This window comes from Nycticebus coucang, chromosome 5, assembly GCF_027406575.1.
Source record: "Nycticebus coucang isolate mNycCou1 chromosome 5, mNycCou1.pri, whole genome shotgun sequence".
Classification (NCBI taxonomy): Eukaryota; Metazoa; Chordata; class Mammalia; order Primates; family Lorisidae; genus Nycticebus; species Nycticebus coucang.
In genome coordinates this window covers 30069973-30093325 of record NC_069784.1, presented here as the reverse complement: position 1 = coordinate 30093325, position 23353 = coordinate 30069973, and the positions used below count along the sequence as shown (strand labels likewise).

General features: G+C 37.4%; 1 protein-coding gene across 1 annotated transcript in view; it reads right to left on the bottom strand.

Annotated features, from left to right (window-relative positions):
* Positions 1-1603: 1603 nt before the first annotated feature.
* PLPPR4 (phospholipid phosphatase related 4) overlaps positions 1604-23353 on the bottom strand; it is a 42143-nt gene continuing 20393 nt past the window's right edge. The window contains exons 2-7 of the mRNA XM_053592332.1: positions 20165-20350; positions 13955-14084; positions 11400-11595; positions 9725-9782; positions 8797-8970; positions 1604-5524 (exon numbers count right to left, since the gene is read on the bottom strand). Coding sequence (XP_053448307.1) covers positions 4202-5524; positions 8797-8970; positions 9725-9782; positions 11400-11595; positions 13955-14084; positions 20165-20350 — 2067 coding nt within the window. The 3' untranslated portion in view covers positions 1604-4201. The remainder of the gene's footprint in view (positions 5525-8796; positions 8971-9724; positions 9783-11399; positions 11596-13954; positions 14085-20164; positions 20351-23353) is intronic.

The following is a 23353-nucleotide window of genomic DNA, read 5'->3' as shown; positions in this document are numbered from 1 at the left end:
ACTGCAGTTTTGAATTGCATTTCCAAAATAACTAATGATGTAAAGTATCTGTTTATGTGCTTATTTTCCATCTGTATACCCTCCTTGGGGAAATATAAGTACATATTTCTGTTCATTTTTAATGTTTTTACTACTCATATTTTTCTGTTTTCTTAAGGACAAAGGAAGCAACTTATTTTTGACTTTCTCCCTCCCACCCCCCTAAGGAAGTAGCCAGGTATAAAATATTCTGATGTGACTCAGGGAATGGGCGATCTTACATAAATGCAATTCTCTTATTTTTCCTTTTGTACCACTTTTCAAAGGTCACTTTAGAATTTAGGTAAACATTTCTCACTGGCAAAAAATGAGAATCATAAGATAGGAGGAGTAAGGGTATAAAATGGGCACTCAATGAGTTTGTGAAGTAGAACTGGGGGCAGAACCAGTTTCACACACGTCTTTACTCCTCATTTACCGTGGTACAGAAATACACACCATTAGAGACTTTCAGTGCCCAACAATTGTGTGGATGGTGCAATACAAGTCATTTCCATATCAAATGGCTCATCTAGATAGTCTTTGTCTACTAGAGAGCATGGTCACCGGGGAATTTCTATGACTAGATTTCACCCATAATCCCTGTACTATTTATTATTGAAATTATAATAAAGGCAGAGAAAATGGAGTATCCAGTCACAAACAGGCCATTCTTCTTTTTTCAAGCCTTGTTTTGCTTTTAGATTAAATCATCTTAATTTTTTTCAATCATATTACTTAGATTCAATTTCTCTCTGAATCAGATACATTTCCATATTCCCTTTGACTTTGCTATGAAATGATTCATAGATACCAAGTGAAGACTCCACCTGTAAAAGACGGAAAAAACATGGTCCCTAGTGATAGCTTCTTATGGGTACAATGTCGTACAGCTAAGTTCACAAACTCATCCTAGAAAAAGTGCTACGTACCTCATTGCTGAGTAGCACTGAAGTTGCCTTTGAAATACTCCCCTTAGGAAGCTAGGCACCTCTGCCAGCACATAGTTCACCCTTCAAAGCACTTTTTCTAGAATGTGTTCTCAAGCTTACTTGTCAGAACTTGTACAATGATAGCTCTCAGGCCATTCCAGAGAAGTAGTTCCAAAATTGCGTAAGTCCGGGGTATGGTCTCAAAACTTCTGAGACAGCAGAAAAATAACCAGTCAGTGTTAATGACTCAGAAGAAAATCTTGAAATTAGTAGTGAAAGATTTTTTTCAAGAAAAGCTATAACACCAGTGCCCATGATGGCACAGAGAGCGATACTGTCTGGGAAAATAGACACATCAACTACTCTTAGTCAAAAATTGATTTACATCAATTGACTCTGACTCCTCCGAATTTTCTTGTTTATATGTGATAACATTGATATATGAAAAATACGTCTAAATAAGTATACGTATAAAATTAAAATTCTAAACAAGAAGGAAACGTCATAGTTTGACAAATTTTTCTTTCCTAATGCAACGTTCTTCTAGACAATTATAAACTTAATCAATTTTATTCTTATTTCCTCAGCTAGTTTTCTGTAAGTGAAGTTATTATCCATGATACTCTGACATAAAAACCAAAATATGCCCATTGTGATGAAGAAATCTAATCTTTATTTCTATGATGTTAGCACAATATACTGACACAATAGCTTTGATCTGTACTTAACAAAATACATTTATAGCACTTTACAAACTTTATCAGTTTGGAAAAAATTGCTTAACATTTTATTAAACACAATACTTTATATATATAGTATATATATTTTCATAATTTTATTTACTTTAAAAAGATAATTAACTCTCTTTATTCAATACTTGATTTTATCAATAAAGCACAGCCTAACAAAGGAAGAAGAAGTGCTCCCATTAGTGAGTAAGATAAATAGAACACTAAGAAGAGATACCACCTGTTAGTCTGATTTATTTTAAATTAAGGTACCAGTGGAATGTAAACAAATTTTTTGTTGTAATTTTTTTTTTTACAAAAGACGTGTTATCAAATATACATGCAGAGGTCTGAGTTCTAGTGTCTATCATTATATTTCCTTAACAATGTGGTACAATTTGTTAAGTTATTAAAAACCGTAGCCTTTGGCACTTTGAGTAGAAAAAGAATATATCAATATTTATGTAAACAAAAGAAAACACTTCAATGACTTGAGAAGTACTTTAAAATCTTGTCTTAAGAAATAGGAAAGATTAGGAAATACCATACTGCACCTGAAATGCTGCAGCGTTTTTTTTTTGTTGTTGTTGTTGTTGTTTTTGTTCTTCAGAGTACTAAAACCAGCCCACCTTTCCCTCTGTGAACTGGCAACAGCCAGCAGGAGCGTCATGATGGTGGTGGTGGTGGTGAGAAGTGGGGAAGGCAACGTTTTACTCCCACTCCCCTCTCTGAGAAAGAAATTGCCAGAAGGGATATGGTTGAGTCTGTATTTTATTGCCAGAGTTTTCAATTCTGCTGGTTTCAGCTAAATTCCTAGAGCCTTAGGAAGTTGGTTTCTCTAGAAAGCTTTGCCCTTTCCATGTAGACACTGATAATGATATGGTCCTTTTTTGTCCCTAAACAACTCCTGTTATTTTTATTTTCATTGCAAAGTGAATTAAAATCAGATCAACCTGTTCTGTCGTTTCCTTTAATTCCCTTGGCAATCATCAAGTGTATATTAGAAATGGCGTAGAAAAGATGTAATACTAAATTTCAAGAACTGTTATTTCTCATACTGTAAATGTTTAAGGTGGAAAACACTTAAAAATGTTTTGGTTTTTTTTTTTTTTTAATATTTTTACCAATGATACCGGCTTCCTATCATTTAGACTCAAGGCTTGATTTAAGATAGGTAGCAAAAACTGTTGTTTGCACATGAAGCACCCCTAGTCAGATATTTTGAAGCAGTACATTCTAATTTATAGCATGAGATACTTTTACCTATGAGTTTGTATTTTTTCCGGATTTTTCCTGTTAGTATGCAGTGAACAAAAATATTCTGGGGGAGAGGGTCAAATCCAATTATTGTGGCTCTAATTTAAGGGTCATCAGGTTATCGAAAAATTTAATGATCTGGAATCAAATACAACTTTTAGATTACTTTTAAAGGTTGCAACCTAAGCCAACTGGTTGGAGATACCTAAGGGTACACTTGACCAACATTTCTGGTGATGTAACCCACAATGTCAAGTTTTGGCTCAGATTTCTCATTCGTAAATTCACAGCAGTGTATTTTCCTCAAGGAATGCCAATTGTTATTTTCTCTTTTAAAACAGAAGAACATACCTATAACATCGAAAGAAATTTAAAACCAGTAAAGAAAGAAGAAGCCATAAAAAAACAAAACATGATCACAACAATTTCAAAAGTTTCTCTAAAACAACATATTTTTAAAATTAGGCAAATGTGTGCACTAAAAATTCATTAGCAGTACCTGTATTTAAATTAAAAGTAAGCAGCGGAAAAACTATGCAGAGAAGTACTAGTTATTCCCTTTCACTGAAAATACTCCTACACAATTTTTTTTCCTGTTGAAAAAAGCAGAATTTTGAAGAAATGCACATAAACCTTTGTATATTTTGACTGTTGACAGCCACTATGGAGAAGCTGGGGGGTGTCCTATTCTAACACAAAGCAGCCAGCATCTTCTTAATAAAGTAGTATTTCTTTGACAAGGAATTGCACATCACTATTTCACAGCTAAATAAAGTTTGAGAGTTTACATGGTATACGTACTATAGTAATCAGCACCACCCGTATTGAGCTTTAGGTGCAGATTCTGCAAAATGAATATATAATTCTGCATGGCCTCTGCTGTAGGGAAAACCTGTGTGTGTTCTGGGTTCTCACAGCTAATTATAAAGAAAAGTCCCCATGGTTGGCACATTCAGGAAGTAACACGGTACACCATCGAAGGAAACCGCTTTCTTTTGTTGCTGTCTTCTGCAAACCCCTTTGAGTTTGACGACAGGTGTGATACAAACTCTTCACGTGATCACGTGAGTTAGGTTCTCGCCTTGTGCTTTTCCCTCCCCTTGATGTGAAATCTACAAGTTAAAGAGCAGGAGCTCCTCAGAGTCACAGAGTCTGCGCTGGGCTGGACCGTCCAGGTGGGTGGGACGTCCCAGCCGCTGGACAGAGCGCCCGCAGAATGGACACGCTGTGTTTTGGGAGGAGCCCAATTGATGGGACGGCGGTCACTTAATCCTTATAGGCCCGTGTGGGGGAGGTTCCTTTGTAGAAGATATTTCTAGTGTTTTCGGGGCTGTTGCTTCTTTCGGGGATTAAGATGATGTTGCCCTTTCTCCGCAGGGTGGAGTCGCGCGAGGAGGAGACGGACAGCGTCTCGGAGCCCATCTCGCTGCCCTCCACCGGGGTGACGCGGATGGTGGTGATGCCGTGGTGGTGGTGCTCGTTACCGTTGATGTTGCTTCTCTTGCGATCTCCAGACCCGAAGCTGTCTTTCAGGGACTCGCAGCTCTCCGAGTCCCTGTTGAGGTCGTTGAGCTCGTACGTCTGGCGCAGGCTGCTCTTTTCCGGGGCCTTCCACTTCCAGGAGCCGCTGCCCTCGCCCTCGGTGGACGGGATCTGGATGACGGGCCTGTTGTTCTCGGGGTGCGCCTCGACCCGCACGATGCCGCCGGGCTCGTGGTCCGTGAGCGTCTTGTAGCGGATGGAGCCGGTGCAGGAGACCGTGCTGCCGTCCGTGTTCTTGGGGCTGCTCTGCAGGACGCCCTGCTGCTTGGACATGGCAATGACCTGCATGATCCGGGGCTGGCTGTTGCTCCTGTTGCAGGCCACCGTCTTCTCGGCCGCTTTCAGCCACTTGGCCCGGGCGGAGCTGCTCTTGGGGGAGGCGCTGATGTTCTCCTGGGTCTCCTCGGGGATGTGCACCAGCTGCGAAGAGCCCGGCCGGGACTGGATGGACACGCGGGGCCCCCCGGGCACGCTGTTGTTGCACCCCGGGACCGAGCCGGGCTGGATCTTCAGGTACTGGTTGCCGGGCCCGTGGTGCTCTCCGTTCACCCCCACCCTGGGCTCCGAGCTGGACCGCATTTCTATGGATCTGGGCGGCGACTGTCCCGGCTCCGTCTCTATGACCTGCAGGGACAGCTTGCGACTTTCGTTCTTGTTCTTCCACTGGGTGAGGAGTTGCTTGGAGCGAGCCGAGTCCATGGAAGCGTGGATGCTGGCGTTCCTGCGCACCGGGTCCTCCACCGAGGGGGTGTTGGCCCTCGGCAGGGTGTTGCTGAAGGTCACCATGTTCTCCTTGCCCATCGGGCTCCGCGGGGTGATGATCTCCACGTCGGCGTTCGCTCTTTTGAGGTTGCTCAGCGAGCTGGCGTCCCGGGGGTTGCGGCTGAGGATGCCCTCGGTGTGGGCGATCCCGTCGCTGCTGCAGCCGTTCTTCGCAGACAGCACTCGGCTGGGGTCTTGGTTGAGGTCGGTTAGGGATCGGAGGGCTTCTCTGTGCTGGAACATGCTCTCTTCACTAGGTAGGAAATTCCCCACAGCGTACAGGCCCTGGTGTTCAAGAGAAAACCATAAATACCATGCACCAGAAGACACAGGCGCTAAGAATTTCCCTGAGAGTATGCTCTGAAGTACATGTTGATAGATCAGTACACGGTCCCTATACAACAGAGACTAATTCAAACAACAACAACAACAAAGCTACAATTATTTGGGGAAATCTGTAAGTTATATCATAAATCGCTAGCCTAAAATGCTCAGAAATGCACCGTATGTTTTGAGTAGAAAAGGCAGACCATGCAAGAAACCAGGACATTTTTCTGCTTTTTCAAAGCTAGTCACTTTTCTGGATTTAAAAACTTCCTGTGACTGGCATCTCAAATGGCTTAAATGATTTATTTTACCTTCCATTTTTCAATCGTACTTTATGATGGAAAGCAGAAGAGGTGCAAAAAATATAGAACAGTAGATGACTCATAAATCATGATCTCACGTTGAAATGAGATGGGAAACATGCATGGTTTCAAGTCACACTGAGTACAGCCTGTGTGTTCCGCTTTGTATAGGGCGCTCTCGGAAGGCACAGCAGAAACCATCGCCACACGGGAGCATCCCTATTCTTTTCTCATTTAAACTTGGTCTTGAATTGGGAAATACTATGTGATTAATTTGGTATCATTGTACTGCATTTGAGCCAAATTTTATTTATTTTTTCTTCATACTCAGGCATGAGAGGCAAACATTTGGAAAGGGCCAAAGTTCAGTTAGACTCAATATTATTACCATTTTCACACAAAGAAGAGATCTAATCCCTGTTGGATTTTCCGTTTTTTAGACATTGGTTTAATAATAAGATCGCTCAAACAGATACTTATAGCATGCCTATATTGGTGCTAATTTCAAAAGAAGGTACCTACTGTCTACTTTTCAAGTCAGAACGAAGAAATTTTAGTGATTCAATATTTTATAGAATGGTTAACAATAAACAACAAAATTGGCTTAGAATTGATAAATTTCCAGTTTCAGGGCATAGAGTACAAACAGGAATGGAACAAAATCGAGCTCTTACCTGCCCAGCTATTCCTGGTTAAATTGTTCTTTTATTTATCTATATTCTGATCAGTAGAATTCACCAGAATGAACGGCCTTACCTAATGTTCTGCTAACGATTGTACTTAAATTTGTAAGTTTGGGAAAATCTTCCACTATACTGTAAGCTCTGATTGCATATTGACTGTAAGCTCTGGGATATAAAGGTATAGTCACGTGTTGCTTAATGACAAAGCCACATTCTGAGAAATGTGTAAATAGGTGATTTGTCATGCAAGCATTAGAGTGTAGTTACACAAACCTAGATGGGGAAGCCTACTACACACCTCGGCTATGTGGAATAGCCTATTGCTCCTGGGCTACAAACCTGTACAGCAGGTTACTGTACTGAATATGTAGGCAATTGTAACACAATGATGTTTGTATGTCTAAACACAGAAAACTTACAGTATGACCTTATGAGACCATCATCATATGTGTGACCCCTCATCGACTGAAACGTCATTATGCCATGTGTGACTGTAGTTGTTTAATGCTTATATGATCTGAGGCATGCAGTTGTCCTTATCTTATAGGTGAAGAAATGTGCTTTAGGGAGCCTATGTAACTGGACCAAATGGCAGGAAATTTCAGTTTCAATCCCCAATCCTTTGAACTATAAAGCTTATGTGAACTCTAAGATACTATATGACACATGTGCAAAGACAGTGCCTGGATGAGAGACAGGCAGTTCTCAGTCTTTACTTCTGTAACACGTGTTGTCGATTGTCACACCCATGAGCAACATGGGCTTATGGACGATTCCTGGCACACTCATTTTAATTTGATCCCTTTCTCTTCCACTAACAAAAGCAGGCAATTAAGAATGAGATTTAAAGCGACAATTCTGACTATGCTAGTTCACGAAAATGAAAAAATTTATAAAATCGTGGCACCCGTAAGTACTTTCACTAAATTTTTGTTATCATTTTCTTGTAATACCTTTCCCAAATGCCCCACAATGACAATTGAGAACGTGGGGCATTTGGGAAAGGTATTACAAGAAAATGGTTATAGCTAATCAATTTTGATTTCTCTGTCTGCTCCTCTCAGTTTTCCTCATTATTACCTTTTCCTCTGCATGTCACTTGTATGTTAGTATTTTGTGGCTCCTTTTTATTCTTGTGATCTGACAATTTTCTAGACCCTACAGAACTACAATGATACTTCCGCCATAATGCCCATGACCTCCAAACTTATTTCTCCAGTACTGATTGCTCTTTTGAAATCCAGACACACACATTTTACTGCTTATCTGTTCAGTTGAGTTCCTCAACTCCCTTCCCTCTGCACCAACTTGCTGCTTTTGACCTTGACCTGGTCTGCTACTGAAGTCAACATCTGTCCATTCTGCCAAGCTAGAAAGCTGCCCACTGTCTCTCACTCTTCCTGCTCTCTCATCTGCCACTAATATTTGCTCTCTTACATGTCCATCTCTTTGCAGTTTCTTTATCTTGAAGGCCCTTGCTCTTTTCCTTGCCTTAAGAAACTCTCAGTTTTTTAAAAAACACATCACTTCGTGAAGGCTTTTCTAACTTCCTTAGGTGGTTTGCTGTTCTTAATGCACTTTGTTCCTACCCTGTGAGATCATGTAACACACTGAAACCATTTATATTTGTGTCATGTTTACATTTTAAACTTCTAACGAATATATTTTTTTCTCACAGTTTTAATGTTCAGTGTAGTGCCTGTCACAGATTAGAGATTGAGTAAATGTAAAATGAATGAATGAATGAATGTATAATTGAATTAAATAGACAATCTCAGTTTCCTTATGTTGGGGATTATTTCCCTCAGAGGAAGATCAGATTTGAGAATAGAGGACTGTTAAAGAATTCAGTATTAGTTGGATCATAGTTACATTAATGTGCTGAATGTGTGTTGCTGAGAGAGTTATATAACCTTTCATTAAAGCTTTGCTTTCACTAACCTTATTTTCACTAATATTCAGCTTCTTTTGTATGATTATAATTAGTAATACCCGCTCTGTTTCATTTGGTGGTATAAGATAAAAAGCAACAGTCCTTCTGAAATCACAATTTCTGGCCCATAGTAAAAGTTCAGTAAACTATTTTATTGAAAGTGGGATATGTGTTTTGTCTTAGAATGGAGCTGCAGCCAGAGATTGTTGCATGAATATAAAATTTCAAGTAAGTTATTATAGTGCAAAATAGTCTACACATATTTGCCATTTTAAACTGGGGTTCATCAAATAATAATAATAAATTATTTACCAAGTACAGTGCAATTCCTCCTCCTATTAAAAAGCCACAATAGACATCAACGGGGTGGTTCTTATACTGAGTTATCCGTGTTAGCCCACAGATGATTCCACAGATGATGAATGTGAAGACCAAGAGAGGTTTCAGAAGCTTAGAGGAATCCGTTAATGTGGAATTGAAGTACATCTTAAAAATGAAAGAAGTGGGTTAAGTACGTTAGAAAGGCCATTTTATTAGTAAATTATAATCAAATAAAACCTTAAGCTCAAAGTTCTAACTGGCACACTTGACATCAATTTTCCTGCTCCATTTCCCTGCTATGGCTGTATTCTCTATCTGCCATAGAAGGAAATGCATTAAAAAATCATCAGATAAATAACGTATCTCTCATTTAATTACATGCAAATTTTAAAAAATGAAGCAGTAGAATTAGTCAGTTAACTCTTTAATCTCCATTTAACTCGTCACATAATTTCAGTACGTCTTTCTCTCTAAAGACTTCATGGACCACTGTATAATTAGACACAATGACTATTCATTCTGTAACATTTATCAAATTTACACTGACCTGGAGTTTATCATTGTTACATAAATACTGAGAGTGTGTGTGTGAGAGTGTGGGCATAATACCATTCTTTCGGTTTTAGTAGCATTCTCACCGTTCACAATACCTTCCCGGAAAGTATAATGTTACTTTCAAGGGCTAGCTGGCTAAATAAATATTCTTACGATTGAATATGATGAATAAAAAAATCCTTTCACCGTACTACTTTCATGGTAGTATATGATTTCTGTTTTGAATCCCACTGTGTTAAAGGGCTGCAGTGCTGAAGTTTACCATTCTGTTATTACACAGATCTAGATTAGTCACTTAGAGACAACACTGACTCCTCTGCTATTCTGTAGGACATAGCTCAATGAAGAAGAATGGGTTACTTACCGAAACATACACAGCTGCAAAGGCAGCGAGAGTTGCATGTTGAGAAGGGAATGACTTTCTGCCAAAAGAAGACAGTGAAATTATGCCTTTAAGTTCAGATACACCTCTAGCAATCATCTCAAGAACACTGGCTGGTTAAAACATTCAACACAGAAGCCACGAAGTAATAAGCAATAACTTTAATTTCTGTTTAGTTTTCTGGGGAAGGCCCAAGTGGTGAAATAAACACTGCTAGTCACCATTAATATTAACAAATACATAATAGTGATGTGTGTTCCAGTAGAAATAACTGCCAGCTTGGCAAGGGACCGCCACTATACACTTTTGGAATGAGGGGTGAAAGTAGAAACCATTTCCCTTGTTCTTCCATTGAGTCATGTATTGTCAGCTCAAAGCAAAAGTTTATAATACCTAGGATTTAGAGGCTTTAAACTTTTTCTATGCTGCTAAACATATTTTTTTTTGCATGAAAAATTTAAAAGGTGAATTATTTTCTCACAGTAGTGGCTCTAAATGTGTTTTTTTTTTAATATTCTAGAAAGCATAAGAAAAGCCCAATTTTAATCAAAATGTTTCTTTGTATATTCTACTTTACAATAATTGTCATCTTAAGAATCACAGACAATTTTGTTTAAACAATTTAAGATGCAGGAAGAAGAGGTGGAATGCAGGATGGTGGAGGGACGGTCAGAAGAAGAACAGTGATTTCCTTCTCTCGATTAAAAAAATAGGAAAAGTAAAATTCACTTATATTAGTGATCTCCCAATTTTCTGGTACCCAATAAAGAAGATCGCCATTCAGCAAAGATAACAGGATTGAGAAAGAATAGAGGACACGCTTCTGGAATGTAGTTCCAAAATGAATGAATGGTTTGCGAGAACTTGTCTGTGCCTAATCACATAATATCAGGCTCTGGTTTTTCAGGTGTAGCTCTTATTTTTTGCTCTTTAATCAATATTTGGGAACCTATTGAATGGCATATCCAATTTTTATAATAATGACTTGTGGGCCCTTATCCATCTGTAATTTATTCCTTTTGAGATTTTAAAATGCAATCTTTTTCATGCAAATTTATTTTTACTTGATTGATTCAAAACATTTATGACATTGATAGTTTCTTGAATTTATTTTATTTGCTGAAATGTAAGGTCAGAAGCTCTATAGATCTTTCATGTTCATTCAAAGAAAACATATGTAGTCCTAGATGTTACCCCTTCTCGAATTCTACCAGAAGGAAAATTCACATGGTTCTTTTGATAAAATATAAGTAGTAGAGATAAAACTATCATAGATGCTTAGTCTCCCACTTAAGCCAGTACAAAATATACTTGTATATTGACTGTCAGTCATGACCGGTTATGAATATACTAAAATAAATCAAGTATAGTAACCTAAAATCACCATTAGTATAGAGTAGATTGCAAAATATGAGTGGATTCTGGTGATATGAGGATGAGTAGCAAGATTGTGAGGCTGAAATTTAGAGACAGAAAGAAGATTTTGGAATGAGCCACCGATAGGCTTCTATGGTACAGTCACGGAAGAGATTTCTGAATTGAAAGGAAAAATAAAACCAAAATTATGACTGAAAAGGCATACATCAGAGGGTACCCCAAGCAATTACTGAATAAGGAAAACACTGAGCTGGAATGTTTTTAGATCTCAGTTTCTAACCTGCCGCTGTTGATAACAGTAAGGTCAGATCCTGAGCAAATATCTTCCACAATGTAGGAATTTTCTTTGCACGATACATTCAGAGAGGTGTAGTTTGGTTTGCACACAGTCAGAAAGTATGGTGCCTGATATCCTGTGGACAGTTGTATGATGTCTGTAATGAGAGCTGTAGAGCAGAGTCCAAATACGTGAACACCTACAAACAGAATGGATGAAATTTGTTACCACGTGGATGGTTAATGCTGATGTCAACAGCAAATGTGTTTATTACATGTTAACATAACAATCTTAAAATTTATTGTGATCATGTTTTCTAAGTTCATTTTGGGAAGATAGTATAGAAAATTACTAAACTTCTAAACAGGTACTTAGAGCCAAAATAAGGTTAATGAGTATCTCTATGGTAGTAATTTGGAGGCTCTTTTGTCAGTTTGGTTAAATAAGGCCAATTCTTAACGTTATAAGTACAGGTCACTTGTTGGACACTGGGAGTATTTTCAGTGACCAACTATGTGATTTGAGAGGGATTAAATATGGGGAATGAGGCTGAATTTAAAGTGACTTTAAATTGCTTAACATGTTTAAGTTGTCAGGGCTCTCTCTCCTCGATGATCTCTAACTTTAGCCACAATTGCCAAAGTCTACAGAATCTATTTTAATTCCCCACAAACTGAAGTCAGTCATATTAGGAATGCTAATTAAGACAGACAGGAGGGTAGGCAGAGCCTGTTATGGAAACAGCAGTCATATCCTGGGAGCCTGCCTATGAGCTTGGAATTGGGAGATGTTCTTATTACCCTTGATTCAAATTCTTTTTTTCTTTTGCATCTATAAAGTCACAACTCTGGATATACATTTGTGCACATGAACTCCAGGTCTGCTAGAAGTTGCTAGGTTGGCCTTACCATTGACAGTCTAGGTCTTGGCTCACGTCGTCTGGAACTTGCCTGCCCACTCCTCTTGACACCCTGGATTCATTCTGACTAGATGGCCTGGATTCTGAGTCATGTTTTGCACATAGAAATAATTATGAGAGGCACCTGGGTAGTTCTGTAATAGACGCCTGAAGACCCAGAGTTGGGGTTGGCGTGCGTTACTGTTCTGCATTTTTCTCCTCTGTCTGCTGTCACCTAAACACCACTCCCCCAATTCTTTCTCCATCACACCCGTGATTCATGGCATAAAAACTTTATTTGTATATCCTTATCCCTAGAAGCATGTGAGGTCTTGGAGAAGACTTTGAATAAAAAGGGAAAGCCACCTACTTTTACCCCTGGAAAATGAGAATCTCTGGCCCTACAGAAGATGGGGTTATAGACAGCTGACTCTGGAACGTTGTTCTCTAGAGTAGGATAGATAATTCTTCCAGGCATGAGGTATTTCAGAGAGGGTATATTCCCCTTTGTCAACAGCATTTTATTACATGAGGGGAAACTTTCTCTGAGATTAGCTACATATTCTGGAGCTTTTTTATTTTTCATTTTTTTTATATTCTGGAGTTTTATTTCCTTGCTTCAGTTTGTGATCCAACTAAGTGGCCTATTATGATGATAAAAAAATGCTGGTGAAGCAGAGTCTGGGGCATGATTTTGATTTAATTTTTCCTCTCGTTAGAGAGAAAGTTGGCCTTATCCTTGGGGTCTAGCTGTCTGCTCACTATATATGTTTATATAATTAGGTAATATATAATTATCTACTAGGTATTTAATGAAGCTGCCTATTTTTCTAAGGTGACATGTTTTAGGTAAAAATAATTTTATAGTGACTTCTTGGGGATAAATATAAAACATTCAGGTTGGTGTGATGTATTGTGGGTGACTATTCAACTCAGTGAAAAGAAAAGGCTTGTGACTCAAACAACATAAAGATAGTTACATGTTAATCAGAAGAGGTGAATTTTCAGAAACTGATCTGATTCCGATGCTGTTTAGCCAGGCCTATGGGTTTTCTTTAGAGCTCACAAAAAATAGGAGGTAAAGTTAGAGGCCATAATCAAGGGAAAATAGCCACTGGCAAAATGGTGACATTTCTATGTGCATAACTTTTGGACGAGAATACTCCAGGACAGCAATTCTAAACCTGTGGGTAGCGACCCACAGGAACTGTATTAAAGGGTCACGGCATTAGGAAGGTTGAGAACCACTGCTCTAGGACAATGGAATTATTAATGTGCCTAAAGTAATTTTTTAAAAGTTATATATTCATATTTACCTTTTAATATTTATTCTCCATTTTAAAAAGCTGAACACAGATCCAGTGAAACCATTTCAAAGTAAATTCATATCTCAACCAGATATATATTTATATATATATGTGTGTGTGTGTACACTGAAACTCATGGCATGTTAACCCTCAAAACAAGGACCATATCTGTAAATAGCACATTTCACATACAAAGCTCAGATTTGGTCTTTTAACCATTTTCTTGTGTAATGTGAAACTCATGTACTGAAATTATACATCTAAATTGCAGCTTTAGAGACCTAATATCTGTAATTAATATAACAGTTCTATTTGAAGCAACATTTCCTTTCTTTGCGGTTTCCCACACCTACCAACAAATCTGACAGCTCTCCGAAGGAAAGAGTTGAAGTTGCAGCCTCCCGCATTAATGTTTGGCTCCAGTCCAACTCCATTTCTTCTTTTGGACAGACAACAGTAGAGAATTCCTTCTCCTACCATAATCTGCAAAGACAAAAGGGTGTTCAGGCAAAACTCTTTGTATATCCACTCTATCAACAGGTACAAAAGAATCATATGTCATCTCGTAACAGATCATCAATCAAGGAAGACGAATTATTTTAAAATGGTTTAGGGGGTAAGCCATTTCTCTTGAATCTTGGAGCAAGGTGTGAGAAGTGATTGATCAAGGCATTGATTTAGCTGGATCTTCTGGACTACTATGTATTGGTTAATTAGGTCCATAAACCAATTGTGGATTGAATAGAAGGATCGATCCATGGAAAGCAGGTTTGAGTTTAAGAAGGTGCTATCTAGAGCACAGCCTCCCCATAAACCTTTCTGTGATAATGGGACTATGTTTTGCACTGTCCAGTGTGGCAGCCACTACCGAGCACTTGAAATGAAGCTACTACAAATGAGGAGCTGAGTTTTTAATCTTATTTCATTGTCCTAATTATTTAAAAATTAAATAAAATTAAATTTAAAATGAAGTAGGCCCATGTGATTAGTGGCTGTCTTATTGGAGAAGGCAGATTACAAGAGAATTTAGGTCAGCAGTGCAGTATTTCCTAGGTATAGACAGGGAGCCAATGTGTTCACCACAAACAACCGTACTGTACCATCAGAAGGACCATTTTAAGGAACAGTGCACTTTGCTGAAGGATTTTAGGACACATGAGATCAGTGAAGGAACTCAGTATTTATTAGGCATCATTTTCTCAGTCAATTCTCATTGAGCCTTCTTACTGTACCCTGACTTGAATCATGTCTCCTTCCATGGGGCTTCCTGTCCTTCCCTCCAGCATAGCTTTATTCAATTGTTTACTTGATTGTCTATCACTAGACCAGGACCCTCTGAAAGAAGAACTATCATGTATTTACCTTTTATCCTTACCATGTAGCACCATTCTGGGCATGATGGGGTTTGTGTTTTTGACCTTTACTGCGGGAATTCAAATTTGCTAACTAATTAGGCATTCGGGTTGTCTGTTTGGCTCTGCAATATGTGTAAAAGTAAGATTTAAAATTATACATTTTATTTATGCAAATATCTTGCAAATATATCAGATTGTTGTACCTACAAGACTATTGTAAAATTGGTATTTGTTTGTATAAATTTATGGGGCTGAGAAAAGTAGGGCTCCATGAGATCCTAACAGCCCCTCAGATGTAGGGGATTATGTGACTGTAAAGATTATAAGCATGGCAAGGACTAAAAGAGATTTTCTAAGGGAAACCTTCCAGCTCTCATTACTATCTTAACATGTATCTTATGAAGGGTTCAAATTATAGCGTGATGTTTCTAAAAAACGAATGACACTAAGCATGTGGTCTTCTGCTTTGAATATTGAACTTGCTATATTTAGTTCAGTAGATAATATGGTGTATGTACCATGATAAAGAATATTAATCTGTATAGAAATTTAAAAAATAATTATCCTAATGGACTCTACCTGTTCATGTGAAAAGTGTGTGGCATGATAAACTCTTGTAAGATTGATCATTATAGAAATAATCAAAAGAAATTTATTTCAAATCACTGAACATTGAGTTAACCTTTTGTATTTGAAAAATATCATCCCACACTTAGCACTTCAAGTTAGATTTGGAAATATAAAAGATGCTATACCATGTGTAGATCAATGTGACAATACAACACTCCCCCCAGAACAATATAACGGCTATTTCAGATTAATTATTTCTAGAAAGTTAACCACTTATTCCTGAAATGCATTGTTGTAGAGCCAAAAGAGAGTGAATTCATCTTCACTTCTGCATAATTCTGTGAATAATTTTGTTTTTATCTTTTCAATTATATGGTTAAAATCTACATCTTGCCCATGAGTGTTAAATTATATAACAATTTATTTGTACAACTTATTTATTAGAGAAATGTGTCATACAACACCACACTCATTATCTCAAATGACCTTGACATTTCAGGAATTTCATTTTGGTTATTTTAATATGCTTAAAATTCAAATGTGTGTATCAACACTATTTGGCTTGATTACGTAGCACGGATATAAATTTTTTGCCATTATTTTGACATCACTCAACTCTCCCTCCCACTAAGGAGCCCATTCATTTTTCTCCTTATACTTCTTTTCACTTAACCTCAATTTATATGTCATTGCATGAATTTTCAAAATGATTGACTTTGTCTTACAGATAGAATTCTCCTTGGGGTAAGGGGGTGATGCTTCCTGATGTATTTCTAAATGTTCCCACTTATTTCCTCTTCTGAAAGGCACAGTGCTGTATTGCAATATGCTGCCAAGGTTTAGGTTTTAACAATAAAATTATTTGTTGCTGTTGTCATTTGTAAATAGAAAATAGTTTAGGACGAGTCTCTGTTTGCTGTTGTATCCAACCTTGAAAAGACACAATATCTTTTTGACAGTGTGTGTGTGTGTATGTGTGTGTCTAAAATAAGGGGTGGGTTTGGGGAAGAGATAATTTAATGACTTTGTTTCAGGGCAACTGTTGAGAGGAAATAGCTTGCTTTTAGAATAGTCAACACAGGCAGAATTTACAATTCAAAACGCCCTTCTTATAAAATAAAACAAAACAAAAACATTATAACATTCATCACAGCATCCTCAACCTTTAAATTTCCAATGAATTTTGGAAGCCCTAACATTTAATGTTCTTAATGTTGATGGTGTAGTCTCCTAAAGCTAAGGCTACTCGCTAGGAACTATAATTAAATTCTGATAGAATTCTCCTATACGATTTGGTGTATTCATCCTTTAATACAAATATACAATAACATTTTATTTCCAGAGAAGAAAAAACATATTTTTTTCTGTTCACATAGACATTATGAAGATTTATGATAAACATATGTATTGTGTGCTTTTTCTCTGAGAAGTGATCGCCAAAGGACCGAAGCAAAATGCTTGTATTACCACACTAAAGTAAATGACAACTGAATATTAAGGAAGAAATATTAGAATTTAAGGGCAATTTCAGAGAAATAAGAATATTCCTTGCACATATTGAAAGGCATTTTTCCAGTTTCATGTACAGCATCATGAAGACAAGCTATTTTTAAACATCTCTCAGAGCAGAAAAATATCTGAGAAGCAAACATTAAATGATTCACGTTTAAAGGCCTACATAAAAAATAAGTGGTTCTTCCTTTTATTCACGTGCAGGCCCTTTTGGAGAATATTACTGATTGTGAGATCTTTTGTTTTGCTTTATCTGTAACAAACAGGAAGCCCCTATTAACAAGTCCACTGGGCATTGTGGCAGGCCCCTGTGTCTCAGCTACTCAGGAGGATGAGGCAAGAGGATTACTGGAACCCAGGAGTTTGAGGCTGCTGTAAGCTTGATGCCAAGGCACTCTACTCAGGGTGACACAATTAGACTCTCTCTCCCCCCCAATATATATGAAAAAAATGCTGTTTTGTGGCGCCTGTGGCTCAAAGGAGTAGGGCACCGGCCGCATATGACAGAGGTGGTGGGCTCAAGCCCAGCCCCGGCCAAAAAAAAAAAAAAAAGATGCTGATTCTTTTTGCTTCCCTATCTCCCTTTACCACTCTATTTTTGGAATGGATTTGTTCCACCATAAAGATAAAAAAAGAAAATGACATCGTTGAAAGTTAGAGATTAAGTCTGTTATTTTCACCTTTAGGAAGAGGTGGAAAAGAAGTTAGATGGGTAATATGTGTGGTAAGATCAGACACAGAATTATAGTTCCAGAACAACATGACAACAGACATAGGATCACTGTTGAGAAAATGTATATATTGGGAGAAGCCATTAAAAAATAGGGAAAAATAAAATTAGACCCAAAACTAGAAGAAGTGGAGTATATTTTTAGAGAAAAAAAAAGGTATAAAAAGACATTATTTAATGTCAGCAAAGACTAGATTTGTCTGACCATTGAATTATTTGCCCAAGACCTATGGAACTAGTGTGGCAGAAAAAAATTGCTAACATCCAGAATATCCTGGTGTGATATGGGGAAACTAAGGACTCTAAGGTATAAATAGTTCCCTAGTTTGCCTGTCCTGTGATGAAGATGTATGGAGCAGCTGTGGAAGCCCTGTGGCGACCTGCGCATGGAGCAGGGCTCTACTGTAGGAGCTGCCATGGAGCTTCCCAGGTCAACTCTGTAGAAGGGAGCCCAGGAGGATTTCTCTTTTTCATTTTTCAGGGCTGGAGAAAAAAAAAAGCTTCAATTCCAAATCCTCTAGAAAGCATCCCTACACTGCACATTGAGAATGTATTATGGTAAGTGGGGGAGTCAACAGAAGCAGTAATACAGTGATGAGGCAAAGGTCATTGTCCCCAGGACGTGTAACAGTGCCAGCAAAGGAAGCAAGCACCCTGCAATAACGTAGTGCTGGTGGGGAGTGCCACAGTTCAACTTGCTTTCCTGGTAACTTCATAAAATATCCTCGGGAAGGAAAACTTCTTGATATATAAAGAGCAAATTATTTAAATACATGATTAAATATCAACACAGTCTTTTCGGCAATCATGAATATTTGTATCATAGTTTTTATGGATTTTATTTTGAATATAGCAATTACAATAATTTTGGGCACGTCCCCCAATTACGATAAATACTTTCTGGTGCGATAGATTTAAAGCCTATGTTCTTTCTGCTCTGGTCAAGTAACGGGATGGTATGGATTCTTGTCAAAAATCTTTAGAAAAAATGACAGGAAAATGCTGTTCTTCTGAGCGATATTGTGCTTTAAAATGTTTTATTCGTCTCAGGGCCTCATCTACTTCCGAGTACATCATTAATAGTTCTAATCATCTGGGATTCACTGCAGAATAACTCATTAATTTACAAAGTGTTCTGAGACCTTTTAAATATAATAAAGTTCTATGGGAAATTAAATTCCAATTTTATCTTCTGAGAATATTTTATATAATTTATTTATGGTGTAAATAGCACACTATGCTTATTTAATATAAGGGAGGGGAAATGTTTTTTTAAAGTCTAGAGCTATATAAAAGTACGGAGTTTAGAAGATCTACTCAGAGGCTTTTTTGAAACTGAACCAAAATAGGCCAGTTCATCACAATATCTTATAAAAACGCCATTGAAATATATGTTTAATTTAGTAACCATTTTCTTTGACATTCATGAGCATAATAAAAGCAAAACAAGAGTTCTTGCTGGCAAAATAAACATTATTAACCTTGAAACATGTTTCTTGTTCTTTGGGAAGTGGTCCAGGGGCAGATGAGATGGGGGAAAGGGTTGGCTGGTCTTATCTATCAACAGATTTATTTAAAAGTGTATTATTCACTATGTGTATTAATACAGAACACAATGATGGTTTTAAGTCTGTTCCAGTAGACTAAGACATTTTCTTATGTACACATTTAATTTATTTATTTTAGATTTTTAAATTGATACATAACAGACATACATAATTCGGGGATAAACATTATAATTTGATAATCCTATCTAATGCAAATCAGAATAACTGGGGTATCTAGTACCTTAAATATTTAATGTTAGTATTTAAGTATTAAAACTAAATCACTTTATTCTTTGAGTGTGTGTGTTTGTACACGCACACATGGCTACAATGTGAGTTTTAACTTTTTACACTTGATAGTCACTACTTACAACTAATAGAAAGTGAGAATCAAGTAAAAAATGAAACTGAGTGATATTTAAATGGATTTTTTGAGCAGTTTATTAGCTACATCATTCTAACAATATATATTCCCCCCGCCCACCCCCGTTCTCCAGGCTTCAGATACCAAACACATATATGAGAAATATGTTAATTAAGAAGTGCATAAGAAACATCATAAAAGCCATTCAAGGAAAATTATACAGTTATACAACTTTTCATAATAATTTACGAAAGTAAATACGAGGGATCAATTTTGAAATCATATAATCTTTAAGTTTTAATGTCTGTGATTTTAAGCTATTAACTCTTTTCACCTATGCTGTCAAAATATCTCAAAGACATCATCTTCCTGATTCAAGACTTAAGAGTTGACTACTGTTTTTGCTTTTAACCCATTTATTATAAAAGTGTGGCGACTTGTCATTTCCTGAGACTAGCTAGTGCAATTTGAGGGGCAATTCTTACCGTGATTGCCGGTCCAGCAAAAGCCAAGCTGAGCAGCATGAGGAATGGAATGGCCTCCTGGGTCGGCTCGATGTACGGCATGCTAAGACTCCGGTCATAGCAGCTGAATCCAGAGTGTACAGGTTTGAAGACATCGGTGAGTTCAAGGAAATAGAGGCTAACTACTGACGATGCCAATATAGGCAACTGAGAATGAAGAACACAGAAGGTCAAGTCATTCTTATACACAGTCCTGGATCAGGGGCTTTATAAAAGTATTTCGGATCATACCACCACCTACCTCGACCACGCTAGTGCTTCCTATTGTATTAGAATAAAATCTAAATGCCACGCCATCGGTGCAGCCTTCTGTATGCTTTGGCTGTTTCTGCTTTGGTTGCTTTTTCTTCTTGAACCACATTCTTAGCACTCCTTAACTTTCCACTTGGTCTTCACTCTTTTCTACTAATGATACAGTTCATCTTTGCCTAGGATCCTCTGTATTTGCTGTTCTTTCTTCCTTTTATGTTCTTTCCCTGGTTATTTACACGACTGCCTTCTTTTTGTCTTTTATCGATACCTTCTTGCACCCAATATCGAAGGTAGCCCTTGATCCATCCTTTGTTCTCTACTTCATCATCTTCCTTGACTTTTTAATGTTGTTTATCATGAACTGAAGTTACTTTGCCAATTTACTACTTTATTTATTTATTTTTAATCTCTGTGCTAATCTCCCACTGAAATATATGCTCCCCAAGTGAAAGTCCTCACTGCATAGAATTGTTCCTGGCATGTGGTAGGCATGCACTATGTCATTTCATAATTTAATGAAGCAATGAATACTTGTTGAATAATCCTTAATTTATTATAATAACTAGACTAGAATTATCCAAATTTAGTCAATAAAAATACAGCTCACTCAGTGAAATGAAAATTCGAGACAGTAATGAATATTTTTAGTGTATCTTCCATGCAACGTTTGGAAGATATTTATAGTAAAAATTGTTCATTGTCCAAAATTCTTACTTCACTGGGTGTTATTTGTTTGGTCACTCTACACTGAGCACAATGTACTTTCTACATTAGAAAATGTAGAAATATTTAGTGTAGACTAGATTTAGTGACTTTGTGGATTCAAGTATTCATTCATTCAACCTATAATATGCCAAGGCATGATGTAGGTGCTAGCTAAAATACAGTAAGCATGACATAGGCTTGGCCATCAAGGAACATAAGCTTGAGACTGGGCGCAGTGGTTCATGCCTGTAATCCTAGCACTCTGTAATCCTATGCTGGATGATTGCCTGAATTCAGGTGTTCAAGACCAGCCTGAGCAACAGTGAGATCTTGTCTCTACTAAAAATATAAAAACTAGCTGGGCGTAGTGGCTCACATCTGTAATCCTAGCATTCTGGGAGCCTGAGGTGGGTGGATTGCTTTAGCTCAGGAGTTTGAGACCAGCCTAAGCAAGAGCAAGACCCATCTCTACTAAGTAAAGTAGAAAAACTAGCCAGGTGTTGTGGCAGATGCCTGTAGTTCCAGCTACTGGGGAGGCTGAGACAAGACCATCACTTGAGCCTAAGAGTTAGAGGTTACTGTGTGCTATGATGACATGGCACTCTAGCATGGGCAACAGAGTAAGACTCTGTCTCAAAATAAATAAATAAATAAATAAATAAATAAAGCTTAATGAAAGACTCAGCCTTAGCTAAAGAGAAAATATTGCTGACATTTGCCCAATGCCAGACCTTTCAAAGCCTGAAAATTTAAACTTATATAACACTGAAAGTATTGTTCAATGTAAATCTTTGTTACTTACGAAAGACACAATATTTATTTAAGCAAATGGGAAAGGCTTTTATAAAGATGTTATTAACCACCAATGATTTCTGGTTGTTTGGTTTAAAAAAACTAATTTTACAGTACAGCATTATGCCTTCTACTCCCAAGAGGTCTTTTTTGTAATGAGGTAAGAGTTAGGTTTATTGGGAAAATTGGTAACATATGGTAATTAATCTGGCATCGCCTTTCTGTTTTTCAGATGGATGCTTTTCAGAGAACAAAAAGTACATCAAAAACATATTTTTCTTGTTCACAATCATTTGATCACTTTGAGGGGAAGGGGCAGGAGGATTGGCAAGTTCTCCCCTAAAGTGCACACCGTAAGAGTATACTGCATAGGCCCTGGAGGAGGGACTCAACTGCTACTTGAATTTACCTTAGAAATGAAAGCAATGTAAACTAAACATTTGTACCCTCGTATTAAATTGAAATAAAAAAATAAATAAAATGCAAAAAAAATCATATCACTTCATATAAGTAGATAGTGTCTTAAATGCATGGTTTCTGTAACTCAGAAGGGTCTCCTCTATTACTGTTAATATAAAACATTTTATTTTTAGATCAATTTTATGACTCACTTTCTTTCCTGTTTCTTGGATGCCTTTTTGAGTCTTCTGCATGGATTTTGCAAATGGAACCTGATTTGTGATTTTTAATATCCACTCAACTAACACCTGATCATTTTATTTTTAAATGCTGATGCCCCGGTAAAGTGAATTTGATGTATTATGCAGAAAGTGAGTAAAATTTTAATTGCTGAATTTTGTGCATGATGACTTTATAATCTGCTTAACGATGCCGCCTAGGAGTCAGCCAACTGTGCTCTTTGTGCACGTGTGTGTGTCCATGTATGCGTGTGTACAAATAGGGCATGACACAGAACTTTTCAAATGTAGCACACCCAATGTGTCATATTTTTTAAAGGCAAGTTCAGGTTTCTAAAACTACTTACCAGTTCTTTCACTTGTTAATACCAGTGTGACCACGGAGATGTTTTTCTTAAACCTGTTTTCTTATGTATGAAGTAGGGACATTTGATAATACCCATTGTTACAGGACAGTTGAAAGTAGAAAATGAGGTATTCCAAATAAAATTGAACAATATATGGAAAAAAGAGTAGTTTATAAATGTTAGAAAGTATTGTTATTAACTATTAGCAACAATATACTCATCAAATAGTATGCTCATCAGTACACTTACCACGTAAGACCTTTCTCAAAAGAGAGACCACGTAAGACCTTTCTCAATGATAGTTTTGTAGAATACTAGGAATTTAATTTCCTAGTATTTCTTTTCAGGAAATTTTTATAAACTACTTTTTATTGTCTCCCAAAAATCAGGTCTAGCCTTTTTCTATGTCATCCAAA